Consider the following 13,769-nt stretch of genomic DNA (forward strand, 5'->3'; position numbering starts at 1 on the left):
CTTCATCTTGCTAGACAAGGTCTCCTCTGAATACCTTTTAATTTGGGAAGCAAACAGTTGTGCTGAGATGCACATGCCCCCTATATTCTGGTGGCTCATTTCCATCCCAAAATGACTCAGCATCTCTCTGAGGGGCAACAGGATGCACGTCTGTTTTAAAAACACATAAACAGGGGTATCTGAAGACTCAGCTCTGATATTCCATAAAAGCTGGACACAAAGGTGGCAAAGTGGGATTTTCAGGCATGGGTATCCATGTGAGCACCCGGGCAGTGGGAGATCCTTCAGGGAACACCTCCCTTCCATGAGCCTCAGCTTCCCCATTTATTCCATGAAGTGGTGCAGTGAGGTAACCTCTAAGGCCCTGTTCAGGCTGACATTCTATACATTGCTAAGCTTGGGGAGCAGTTCTGGGGGCAGGTGGCAGACAAAACAGAACCTGGGAGGTTTCAATACACCCAAGAAATCTGGAGTGGCCCCAGAAAAGTGTCACCATTTTTGACAAAGTACTTATCATAACTGCTACTTCTTGGTGAGCAAAAAAGACATGCACATACTGATATGTGTTATCTTATTTAGTTCTTCCGCATCCCTAGAAGGTAGGGAGGATTACAGTCCTGTTCTGCAGGCGAGGACACTGAGGCTCAGAGAGGCAAAGCTCCTTGCCCGATGTTCTATGGAAAGTAAGTGACTTGCACTCCGGTGGGGCGGGGATGGCAGGGCTGAGCTGTGAACCAGCATTTCCTGTGCTGCCTTCCTTATTATACATCCAGATATTCCTAAAATTGCAGTCACTGGAGTCCAGTATCTAATCCTAACAAACGAAAATAAAAGGCAATAAAATTGGCACGCATCTGTAGCTATGATGGGCCAATCAATATTTTGCAAAATATTCTCCTAGAATGATATAATTTAAGAACTGGAAGTGTGACAAGAGAATTTAGCTGCAATCACTCAAAAGAAAAAAAGCAAAGTATCTTTGCCAAGATGCTTACTTTGTTCAACCAATGAAGAAGTAAGATTTAACAAATGGGAAAATAATTACGTTTGCCTAAAATTACATCTTTTGTGTGTGCCGGAGATATGACATGCGTTTCAATTTCCTGCCATGGAAAGATGGATGGGCAAGTCCACAAGATTGCATTTAGGAGCAGTGGGGCTGGCGAGCACCTCTCTGGACTGATCCCTGTCCTGCTAGGATCTGAGGGAACCTATTACTTCTTGGTTTCACCTGGATGACTCTGGGATCTGTTCAAAGTCAGAGGCCATAGCAGGTAGTGCCCTCGTTTCTAGATTTTTCTGAAAGTATCCAGAAGCTTAAAAACACTGATGAGTGGTCTGTCTCTGGTTTTGGAATAACAACCCCACTAACAACCATAGCAGGTGGAACCCAAGTGTCTGCCCAGCCTTGGTCCTCATGGATGTCCGCTGGGCTCTGACAAGCTACTGGTGCTCTCTCTCTGAGGCCCCTTCTAACTCTGACAGCAGAAAAGTCCAACAAATGCCCCAGTTTCTTCTAAAAATAAAAGGCAAGTGAAAAGTGTGAATGAGTGTGTGGAGGGGGAATATGGGGGGAGCCCATGGTATTACAAATTAAGAGAAACTGAAGAGACATCAACCAATTGCAACCGGTGGACCTCGTGTGGATTCTGCTCGAAACAACCATCTGCAAGGATGGATCTGAGACCATCAATGTTAGGTCGGGGGGAACGCGGAAGGGCACTTCACCTTGAGCTGCAGAGGCTGTGCTGCCCCTCCCAACATGACTTCCGGAACTAATGAATCGCCCCTTCCAGATGTCACCTGACCTCCATCCTTGAAAGCGGCCCGCGCCAAAGCCCAGGGGCAGACTCACCTACCTCCATCTTGGGTTTGGTGAGCTCTGCCCGGGAGCACAGAAATAAACCCGCCCACTTTAAATTTCCTGGTCTACCTTCTTTCTTTCTCACCCTTTCACCTCCTAAACCCTTCAATCAGAGAAATCAACATAAACTGGGAATTAGAAGATATTAAGGAATCATTAAAGTTTTTAGGTCTTGTGGTTACATTTAAAAGTCCTTATCTAGTAGCCATGCATACTATTTATGGACTGAAATGAGATGATTTCTGGGATCTGCTTTAAAATACCACAGCAAAAAAAAGGGGTGGTGGTGGAGGGGGTGAGTAAAGTTAAAACAAGACTGGCAAAATAGTGATGATGGCTGAAGCTGGGGATAGGTACATGGGGGCCCATTAGGCTGTTCTCCCAACTTTAGAGGATTGAAAATTCCTATAATAAAAGATAAACAACAATGCAAGGCTTCTCAGAATCTCGGAACTGGCTTAATCCACACTTCTCTCCACCCCCTGTACTTCGAGGCTCATGTGGGTAAACAAGGGCAGGCCTGGGAAGTAACGCAGCTGAGTAATCAGTTATATTCCAAGTAGGTTAAACGTCAACTTATTTATTATATTATATATAAGCAATAGATATATCCTAATAAGTTAAAATCAATGTTTTCACAAAGAAGGACTTCTACCGACACCACTGTCTCTCATGTGAACCATCACACTTTCATTTCTTTGGAGGTATTTTGTTACATAAACAGCATTCCAAAAATACAGACTTCATCAAGTAGAAAGAATAAAAAATCATAAAAGCCTACCTTGGAACTGAGTAAATTTAATGGTCCCCATTCTCTCCCCGTTCCGGAACACAACTTGACCCTAAAACCAAACCAAAACAAACAAAAACAAAGAGAAATGCCTTATTAGCCCAAACATGACTGATAGCAACTGAAATTCATTCATCGTACAATGCGATTATTAATACTGGAGAAAAACAAACTCTCTGGACCACAGATGCAAAATCAAACTAATTGTCTTTAAATTGGTTGTGACTTTATCTGATTAATTTGAGGAGCCCCACAACAAGAATGGAACCCAAACACGAGAATGAAAGCCGATTAGCATCATCATCTCATCATGACCATTTATTAAACTCTCACATGTCCTGGGTAATCATGGGGACAGGGGGCTGGAAGGACAGAGCAGAGAAGCCACCCAGGGGCCTGGGACCAGACTCTGCTCCATGAACGGGTTCTGCTCCCCACAAATATGCTCTATTCCCCAAGCCCAGACTTGACTCCCCACAAACAGACTCTGCTTCCCATGCCTTGGCTCTGCTCCCTAAGAACAGACCCTGCTCCCTCCCTGGACTCTGCTCCCCACACCTGGATTGTGCTTTTAATACCCGGGTTCTGCTCCCCATGCCAGACTCTGCTCCCCACAAATGCACTCTGTTCTCCACGCCCAGACTCTGCTCCCCACAGAGTTTGCTTCCCACGCCCAGACTCTGCTCCCCAAGAACAGACTCTGCTCCCCACAATGGGCTCATGTCCCCACAAATGGACTTTGCTCCCCATGTCCCGGCTCTGCTCCCCGCAAACGGAATCTGCTCCCCATGCCCCGCCATAAAGACGTGTGGCTTTGCTGAGGCTGGATCGGCTTGAGGACCACAATAACATTTTCCTGGTGGGGAAAATTTTTTGTGAATTTTGTTTTGTGGTATCGAATGGCGACATCAGCCCCAGTTATAACTGGGCTAGGGTGCAGCTGTAAATTAGGCTCCTAGAGTCCGCAAGATCCAAGTAGTGTCATGGGCAGCTGAGTGGCCTCACTAGGGGTTGCAGTGGCTAAAGAAAGCTTCATCTGCCCCATCGGCCTCACTGGCTGATGGCCGGCTTCCGTACGCTCGGTCACATAAGTCTGGGATTTAAAGAGGAGGGGTCTGCTCTCTTCCTGCCAATTTATGGCCCACCTAAAATCCTGCAACCATGTGAAATTGACACATACTATATCACTCAGACTGTTTAAGATGGTGGTTTGGGGGGATGGCTTCCATTTTCCATATGGAGAAACTGAGTCTGATAGAGACTGTGAACTTTGTGTAAGGTCATTCAGCTTGTAAATGAGGGTGCTGGGTCCCAAACTTGATTTTGATTTTACTGCCCATGCTATATCACTACACCACCGCGCTTCCGGCCCAGAAACAATTTCCTTCCTAATTTTCCATTGACACAATGTTAGGAAAAGAAACTGTCCTAAAGGGACACTGCTTCTCTCTCACAGTTGCATTCTTCTGTCATCAGGCAATGCACAGAAAAGGCACCGGATCCCACTGGATTCTCCCAGGAGAGCCCCAGGAAGCATGTTCCCTAAGCTGGGAACCCGAAGATTTCAGGACACAGGGACTCACTCAACCTGTTCTCAGAAGGAGAAACACCTTCTGAGGCCACATTGAGACCCTTTAGAAGTCCCTAAGAAAGCTGCAGGTAAGAGCTCACACTCAGAGCAACACGCCTGGCCCGCAAACACTTCAGTGTGAGGGGCACAAGGGGAGTGGTGTTACTTCCAGATTTCTAGGGTAGACTGAAAACCACAGAACACTTTCCAGAAGGATCCCTTTTATGTACATGCACTGCTTTGGGTGGGCAGGACGGATGCAAACATTCCCTGGAGGGAGGAAATCCTTTTTGTCTGATGAGGTGGGAGATCTAGTTAATTCACTCATGTCCTGCTGGGCTTCAAAGACTGCAAAGGCTTTTCAGATTAAAAAAAAAGGGGGTAAATTCTGCAGAATCTTTATTAGTTAATTAAATTAAAAAGTGTATGGAATGGTTTTCAAAGCTTGGATGCAATGACGTTGGAGTGGGGAAGGGGTGGGAGTACTTTTACTTTTTACTTTTTTTCATGCATTCTAAAGAAAATGAATTCGTTCATCTTTGAAATGAGACGTGGTATCTTTTACTTTACTAACAATAAATATTTTTATTAACAATAGTCCTCCTGTCTCCTTCACCCCTCCAATGGAGTCTAACAAACCTGGGTTCAAATGCGCCCCCCCCCCCCCCACGGAAAGTTCCAGAACATCCATGAGTTACGGATCTAGTACAAAATAGCTCCTGACTATACCAGGCTCACTGTCAATGGTTGCAGTGATCTGAACATTTTTACCATCAGGGAGTTGCAGTACAAAAACGATTTTGAGCACCAGGAAGTTTTCCAACCCTTGGGAAGAGAGCACACTGATCACGTGGTTTCAGCTGGCAAAGGTCGTGGTCGGAGCAAACCCCATGGCCTCATGCTCCTCACTCAGCCCTGTCCCCACGTGACGAGCCACCGCCGTCAGGTCCCCTGCCCTCCCGCTCCTCACCCCACGTCCTCACGTTCCCCGCCCCGTCCCACGTCCTCACCCCACGTCCTCACCCCATGTCCTCACACTCTCTGCCCCGTTCCCATGTCCTCACGCTCTTCACGCCATTCCCACGTCCTCACCCCACGTCCTCACGCTCCCTGCCCCGTCCCACGTCCTCACCCCACGACCTCACGCTCCCCGCCCCGCCCCACGTCCTCACGCTCTTCACGCCATTCCCACGTCCTCACCCCACGTCCTCACCCCATGTCCTCACACTCTCTGCCCCGTTCCCATGTCCTCACGCTCTTCACGCCATTCCCACGTCCTCACCCCACGTCCTCACGCTCCCTGCCCCGTCCCACGTCCTCACCCCACGACCTCACGCTCCCCGCCCCGCCCCACGTCCTCACGCTCTTCACGCCATTCCCACGTCCTCACCCCACGACCTCACGCTCCCCGCCCCGCCCCACGTCCTCACGCTCTTCACGCCATTCCCATGTCCTCACCCCACGACCTCACGCTCCCCGCCCCATCCCACGTCCTCACGCTCTCTACCCCGTTCCCACGTCCTCACCCCACATCCTCACGCTCCCCGCCTCGTTCCCACGTCCTCACCCCACGCCTCACGCTCCCCGACCCACCTCCTCACGCTCCCCGCCCAGCCCCACACCCTCACGCTCCTCACCCGGCGTCCTTACACTCCCCGCCCGGCCCACGCCCTCGCTCCTGGGCCTTTCAGCCACGCAATCCACCGTGGGTGTGTCCACCTCTAGGAAGCGGAGCCGACAGAAACAGATTCTACAAAGCAGTGGACGGGTACCAGGCTAGACGGAGGGACGGCTCGGGGACACGCCACCGCACCCCCCGAGGCCTCTAGGAAATCATCTTCCCTGGTCGACTGACCACACGAAGACGTTCCTGGTTCAGTATGCCTCGTATCTCTATAAGGAGAGAACATCCAGACACAGACACAGGGCCGAGGGCCACGTGGCAGCAGAGGTAGAGACTGGAGGGAGAGGCAGAGGCTGGGAGAGGTGAGGACCCTTCTCCCCTACAGGTTTCAGAGGGAGCCTTGATGTCGGACCTGCAGCCCCCAGAACTGTGAAACGATCGGTTTCTGTTGTTTTAAGCCCGGTTTGGGGCACTTGGTCACAGCAGCCCTGGGACACTGGGCCAGTAACTCTGCTTGGGACTGCGGAGGGGCTGAAGGCCTGGAATTCACAGTCCCAGAATCCCCCGCCAGCTGGTTTCCATCAGGTTATCCTAATGCACAGCCTTCCGGGGACACTAGTAAGGATGCGGGAGGGTAAAGCCGTTTTTATTTTTCTGCTTTGCTTGTAGCAGCAGCAGGAGCTGTGGGTGGCTGCGGGGGAGGCCCTAGGGTCTCCTGGCTGCCTGGTGGGAGGGTAGGGCTGCTCAGTGACCAGCCACTTGGGGCTATTAGCAACACCGTTTCCTTTTTGGCTTTCCCTGTCCCGGAGGCTGGGCGCTTTCCTGCCAGCATCATCTCGGGTAACAGTCCCTCTTTCTCCTCCATCCCTTTTGACAAAGCTGTAACCCCCCATGTTAAATGCCCCTCTGAAATGCCTGACATGGTTTCTATTTTCTTTATTGGATGCTGATTGCCAATGGACTGTAACTTCTGAGGGGTTTATCAGAATGATCACAGAGCAGATTTGGAATCCAGATAAAATGATGGAGTTAAGATCCCAGGTAGATGATTTATAAAGATTTTTCTTTTCCTGAAAGAGATGTTGCTAATGTCAAAGAAAGTATAAAATGAATGCAAGCTGATGGTTCAGGTTTAATTGGGAGCAATACTGCATTTTTCTTTTCAGGAAAATTTTCAGAATGCAATGGGTAACGTTGGGGGTAGGGAGGGGATGGAATCAAGTTTCAACATTTCCCAGGCTAGGGTAAATGGCAATTGCCCTTGATGTGACCTTGGGCAGCTTCTGAGCATTTTGTAAGCATCAATTCTCCTCTTCGAGAAACAAATCCCAGTTCTGGGGATGCGTGTGAGAATTAAAAGAAGACAATGGTTAAAAGGGCAGAGTCCAGAGATGGTGCAACTCTCAGAAGTCCTCCAGTTAACCTGAGTTAGCTAAACATCCTGCGGCGTCAGTTCAGAATCCCCAGAAAGATCAGTGGGGCTTAAAATATACGCCAAGCATTCAGAGACCAGTAGGATTCAGCGGCTTCCTCTTAGAAAAATTAATTCTTAGATTCCCTTGTTCATCTTGAATGTCCCACGGCTAAGCATGAGCAAAATTCACTCCAACCACAGTTAATGGGTCATGTGGTCAAGAGGGACAAGTCTGTATTGGAGCTTATTTTTCTTTCTTTCCTTCATTTTCACAGTGGCAAGCAGGGATGCCCTTTCTGTCCTGTAACATGATTTTGTACAGGGTTTGAGAGGCTCAGGGAAGGTTGAAGCTTTGGAGCTTCTGTGAGGTTACGGGTCCCCCCGCCCCCCTCCCCCCAGCCTGTAAAGGAGAAACTAGGCAAGTCTCAGCTGGCACCACCCCTAGGGCATGTTCCCTGCAGATCCGGTAGTTTAGGGAAGCATCTTCTCCTTACTCTGACTCTGGACTGGACCCCTTCCTCTGGGCAGGCATGTTTGTCTCTGGGAGATGTGTGTGCACACACATGCGAGCCTGTGTGTCCCTCTATGAGTGTCTGGTTTAAGTCTGGCCTGACGCATTACACAGGCAGGGACACCTGTAGTGGGCTCTGCTGGAGCAGAAGCCCCTGGCTGCCTGTGCAGATGTGCCAAGCCCCCTGGGACCATTCTGCTGCTGGCCCTCCCCGCAGGGCAGCTCTGGCCTCAAATGAGTAACTAAGCCTCCGAGGAAAGTACAGTGGGGTGAGATGGCCGGCCATGCTTTATACAGTGGAAATTCACATCATGCGGGCTTGAAGAAGGTTCCCTCTGTTTCCAATGGGAAGCCAGGACTCAGGAGGAGGAGAGAGACCAAAGCAGTAGACACCCTCACCCCCATGCTCTGCCAAAGGTGAAAATTAGTCTATTTTTCTGCTCATCCTCTGGGGCTATGGAAGATGTCATATTTTGCATACTATTTAAAATACTCTTACACTGAAAATTCTTTTGACAATGCAAGTCTTCAGGAAAGCTTGATATACCCATAGAACCAGGAGCAGTTGGTTTGCAGGGAATGAGAAAGGCCAGATAGGAAGTGTGGCCTGCCCCAGTGCCACCTTTTGCTGACATCCAGTGGAGGCAGGGGCATCTGGTGGGGTCAAATTGTGTTCCCCAAAAGATGTTCAAGTCCTAAGCCCTGGACCCACGAATGAGACCTTTGAAGATGTGACTCATTAAGATATGGCTCAACTGGTGTAGGGTTAGCCCTGATCATATTCTCTCTATAAGAAGAGGACATTTAGACACAGACAGACAAAAAAGGTCATATGATGATAGAAGCAGAGATTGAAGTGCTGCAGCTGCAAGCCCCAGGAGGCCAAGGAATGTGCCAGCAACCACCAGAGCTGGAGGAGGCTGGGAAGGGCCCTCCCCTACAGGTTTCAGAGGGAGCCCAGCCCTGCCTGTACCTTGATTTCAGACTTCTGAACCAAAAGAGAATACACGTCTGTTGTTTGAAGCCTCCCAGTTTGTGTTATGCTATCACAGCAACCCTATGGAATTATTCTGCTGAGGGACCAAGCTCTGATGCCCAAATGGTGACATGAAGCTGGTGGTGGCTGTGGGTGTGCTGGGTGCAGTGGAGTGCCCCGAGGAGGGTCAGCTTGGTGGAGTGCTCAGGACTGGCAGCATCAGCTCACCCTCTTTCCCTGTAGCTAGATTACCACCATCAGGCTTCTTTGGAGCAGCAAAACGGCCAAAATAAATGAAATGTGCAAGAAATAGGGGAAGAGAGGGTCAACTGTGCTATGACACATGGTGGAATATTCTGACACACACATTCAATCCACAGTTCCCATTGAGCACCTCGGACGTGCCAGGCATCAGCTGGGTGCCGGAAACAGAAGAGTGCAAACTTGGCACAGCCCGGAACCCACTGATCTGAGGGTTGATGGCAGATACAGATGTAAACGAAAAACACAGATGAATACATGATTGCAAACTATAAGGAGTGCTCTGGAGGGAAGAGCAGAGTGCTACAAAATAAGCTATGTAAGGTTGGGGACACAGAATGCCTTTCTGGGGAGGTGGCATTTGCACGGAGACCTACAGGAGTTAGCCAAGCTAAGAGTGGGTGGGGAGCATCCTGGGAAGACAGAAAGGCAAACACAAAGGTCCTGGGGCAGGACAGACGTTGGGGAATCAGGCAGTGCAATAGTGCCAGTGAAGCTGAAGGTAGTAATTTGGGAGGAGAGGAGCTTGGAATGTGACTGGCAGAAGACTGCCAGGCTGTGCAGAATTTGATAGGCTGTGCCAAAGATGCTGGGCTTAGTTTTGAACCAAGGGGAGCCAAGAAAGAGTTTTAAGCAGCAAGTGACTTAATCTAAATTACACAGACTTGAATATTCTAGGATAAAAGTTATAAAAGAATGGGAAATTGATATTCTAATCAGGCCAGAGGCTGGCTAGAGGTTTGCCAAATCCATTCCCCCTTCTTCCATGCACAAAGTTGGAATTCTTGTGACTTTCTGGGAGTTAGGTGTGGCCGTGCGTCAGTTCCAGCCATTGAAATGTGGGTGGAAGTGATGTATAGTAGTCCATGTCTGGCCTATGAAAGCCTCCCACAGGCTCCTCCAGATATCCTCAGCCCCTCATCTGCTAATGGGAGCCACAGGATGCATCAGAGGACTGTGAAGCCAGGCCCTCCAGATCCATGAGATGGCAGGAGCCCAGATTCATGTGGAAAGGCTGCCCACTGACCTGAAGCATCCACACTGGATTTTGCATGAGTGAAATAAATTTAAATTGTGTCAATCCACTAAGATTCTGAGATAGGTTTGTTATAGCAGCTAGTTTTACTTATCTTAACTAATACAGTAATGTAAACCCAAAAGGCAGGAGAGAGAAATTACACAGGTAGTGTGCTCAGGCAGTATAAAAATTACTCCCACCAAGTGAAAATTTTAGCACTGGTTGGTCCTGAGTCTTATGATTATTTCCCCCCTTCTTTTTACTTTTCAGTATTTTTCAGTTTTCTATAATGAGCATTCATTATTTTAATAATATGGAGACTCTTACTAAAATTTTACTTGAGAAGATGTTACAAGGAGGCATATTTTTATGGGCAGAAGAAGCAACATCACTCCCAATAAAAATAAAACTCCCTCTTGGAATAGATTAACTTTTCCTGATGGCTTCTTAAGAATTTTCCTGAATAAGAGCCAGAGGTCTGTGCAGACATAGGCACACTTGTCTCTTGGCATGGAATAAAAGATTCGCATCATGCTTACTTGAAGAAGGACAGTCCCTGTGGTTCCAAAGGATGGCAGGACCAGGGGAGAGAGACCAACAACGGACTCTCTTTAGGGAAGATAAAAAGCTCTGATGTGTAGTGTGTGCCGATTTCCATGGTGTAAACACCCTGGTGGATTTCAAGCCATCTCACAAATTCCTGAAAATGTAACAACTGACCCTCTCTCAGGATCCTGCAGGAACCGGGTTCCAAAATGCCAGTGACCAGGCCAGGTCTCCTGGCTTCCCTACTAGGGATGAGAAGAAGAAGGCAAAATATTTAGTTTTTACCTTCACAAGAAGTAGGTAAGAATCTCTTCTCAGGAACAGGGAGGGGCTTCAAGTCAGAGCTGGCACCTGCCCCCAGGCCCAGGTGGTAAGTGGGTGGTGGGCAGGGAAGGCGAGTGTGAGTTAGCAGGCAGAGAGGACTGAGGGCCACAAGGAAGGGCAGTGCTGTCCGTGGGCAGGAGGGCAAGAGGCCAGGAAGGTGGGGGCCAGGCTTGGCCAGATTTAGATCTCATGGGTCAAATGGGGACTCAAGAAGAGTTGTCACCGGGGAGGTGGCATGTCAAGTGGGTTTTTGAAAAGCCACTTTGGCTGTGGGGTGGAAAATGGATTGAAGCAAGGAAACCTGTTGGAAGCCGTTGCGGAATCCAGGTGAACCGCAAAGGGTGCACGGATGGAGGAAAGTCAGTGGCTCAAAAGGCAAAAGGAGGCAGAATTGACAGGTTTAGAGATGGCCAGGCTGGGAGGAGTGAGGAAGATGGAAGAGTCAAGGGGGGCTCTCAGCTGTCTGGGCTGGGTGGGCTGCAGAGGGGAGCTGACCGGCCCTGGCAGTGGGGTGTTTGCCCAGGTTCCCGGGTAGGTGGCTGAGCCAAGGAGCCTTGTCCATTAGAAGCCCAACTCCAAGGCTCGTTGCCCCCTACCCTTCCTTTCCTGATCATTTGCAGATGTAAGCATCCCCGTGATTAGAAATATTTAATTTTTGCTTTACTGTATGTTCTATTTTTATTAACTAGATTAAGTCTCCACCAGGAAAACTAAATTGCTGACCAGTGGACCTGAAAGTCTGAGACATGCAGTTTGCAATCTGTTGAAATCTTCTCTCTAAGGCTGGGTGGGCTGCGGATTGGCCTGGGGGTGGGGGGAGCAGGGTTCAAATTAAGCAGCTGGTGCCATCCAGGCCGAGGAGGGAGGCTTGGGCCGCAGGCAGAAGTGAGGCAGACAGAAATAGAACAGGAAAAACAGGCAGGTGGCTCATGGGGGGTGCTGTGCTGGGACACAGGACACCTGGGAGCTGGTCTGGGGTCCCCCGTAACGTTGGCTGCGGTTTCTGATAAAGTGCGTGAGGAGGTAAAGTGTGTACCATCCGGAAGCTGGGCCGGAGGGAAGCAGCCTGGTGTGGGGAGGAGCCATGGCTAGCCTCCTGGGGGAAGGGATGCACCTTAGGGCATTCCTGGGTATTGAAAGCAGGATGGAGCTGGCCTCCTCCTGAGGGGTGGGAGAGACCACCTGAGGGAAAACAGTCCCTGAAGGCCGTGGGGTGGTAAGGATGCACTCCATCGGGGACAGCCAATGTCCCCTCGAAGCCAGCCCATTGCCGACAAACTCCCTCCGCCTGTCCCCAAATCCTCACTGAACCCGTTACTCAGGGGCTGTGTTTCCTGCTTGGATCCACATGGCCCAGCACCCAGGAAAAGCACGAGGGGTCATGGAATGCTCCAAATCCCGCGTGAGCTCAGCACAGGCAGGGCCATGCGTGCGAACCCCTCCCAGGGATCTGAAGAAATCTTGTGGGTCATGGGCATCCTGTGCTGGGGGACGGAGCTTCTGTGGAGCCCTTCCCAGGGGCTGACATCTGGTGACATATGGATGCTTGGGTTGGACAGAGACATTCCAGGTCTTGGAGAACCTTCTGGCCCCGGAAGTCTGGGACAGGGGTAGGGCTGGGGTGAAGAAGAGGGAAGGGCAAAAGGGGGTCTTGGGCTCTGGTCCACGGAGAAGGGAGGCCATGCAGCTGCTCTATGTTTGTCCCAGCTTCCCCCGCTGCTCTCCTTGCCCCCCTGAAAGTGGGGTCCTCCGTGGGCTCCAGCCAGCCTCGAAGTCCCCTCAATTCCCAGCCAGGTCCAGAGGTCACCCTGAGTCCACGTGGAGACCGGTCCTAACCCTGCCTATCTGACTCTCCCACATGTGGCCAGTGGCCGAGGGCATCCCTGCTTCCCAGGCTGACATGGGAGCAGAGAGATGGGAGGGACTTCAGAAGCCCATGGTGCTGGTCCCTGTGTGCTAGGCACCAGGCCTGGTGCTGGAGATCATGCCCGCCCTTGAGAGGCTCCCAGCCCGACTGGTGGTCAGATAACAAAGGGCTGTGAGGACCCTGGCTGGTCCAGTGCCTGGGCTGTGGGGAGGCTTCCTGGTAGGAAGGTGTCAAAACTGAGACTGGGAGACCCAATAGGGCCCAGCCGGGTGGAAGGAAAGACTGGGAAGGGTGAGTGTGAACCCGAAAGGCCTGGAGGGCACAAAGCATGGCATACTGGAGGAAGTGCAAATAATTCTGGGTGTCGGGTGACTTATGGAAGAGGGGGAGTGAAGAGAGAGGAAGCCAGAGAGGTAAGCAGGGAACAAGTCAACAGAGTCCTGTAGAGAAATCACACCACTAAAAAATAAAGAGAGGTGGCCCCCTTTGCCAGACAGTAAGACATCCCGGAAAGCCATACTAATAGAAACAGATAGTTTGGGCACAAGAATAAGCAAATAATCCAGAGGAAGAGAATAGAATCATGGTTCCCAAACTGGGTTCCGATGTACTCCAGGGTACCAAGGTGAACTCACAGGGGCACTGCGTTCTATTTTTAATTTTCAAGGGAAACAATATTCAAGATCTATCAGACTCTCTACCATCTTGAGGTGGTTCACAGTTTCAAGATTAGATTGTGCTACATTTCTTTGAATGGTATCATATCTTTGTGAAACCAGGTTTTTGGCCATTACTGTGATAAAAAGCAAGTATATGCAGAAATCAAAGTGAAATAGGAAAACAGGATGGTAGCGTCAATCCAATTCCATGATTATAGATGTTGTCTTGTTCCCCTTAGTAATTCCATCCAAGAATGGAATTAAAATTTCATTTTTTTCTCTCAATTTTTGCATGTCTTTTTTTTTTCAAATGGCTACTAGGTTATCAGGACATACACGTTTATT

At 49.8% G+C, this 13,769-nt stretch overlaps 1 protein-coding gene across 1 annotated transcript in view; it reads right to left on the reverse strand.

The window, feature by feature from the left end:
• GABBR2 (gamma-aminobutyric acid type B receptor subunit 2) overlaps positions 1-13,769 on the reverse strand; it is a 399,248-nt gene that overhangs the window by 116,694 nt on the left and 268,785 nt on the right. The window contains exon 8 of the mRNA XM_077140179.1: positions 2,646-2,706. Within this exon, the coding sequence (XP_076996294.1) occupies positions 2,646-2,706 (61 nt within the window). The remainder of the gene's footprint in view (positions 1-2,645; positions 2,707-13,769) is intronic.

Source organism: Tamandua tetradactyla, chromosome 2 (assembly GCF_023851605.1).
Source record: "Tamandua tetradactyla isolate mTamTet1 chromosome 2, mTamTet1.pri, whole genome shotgun sequence".
Lineage (NCBI taxonomy): Eukaryota > Metazoa > Chordata > Mammalia > Pilosa > Myrmecophagidae > Tamandua > Tamandua tetradactyla.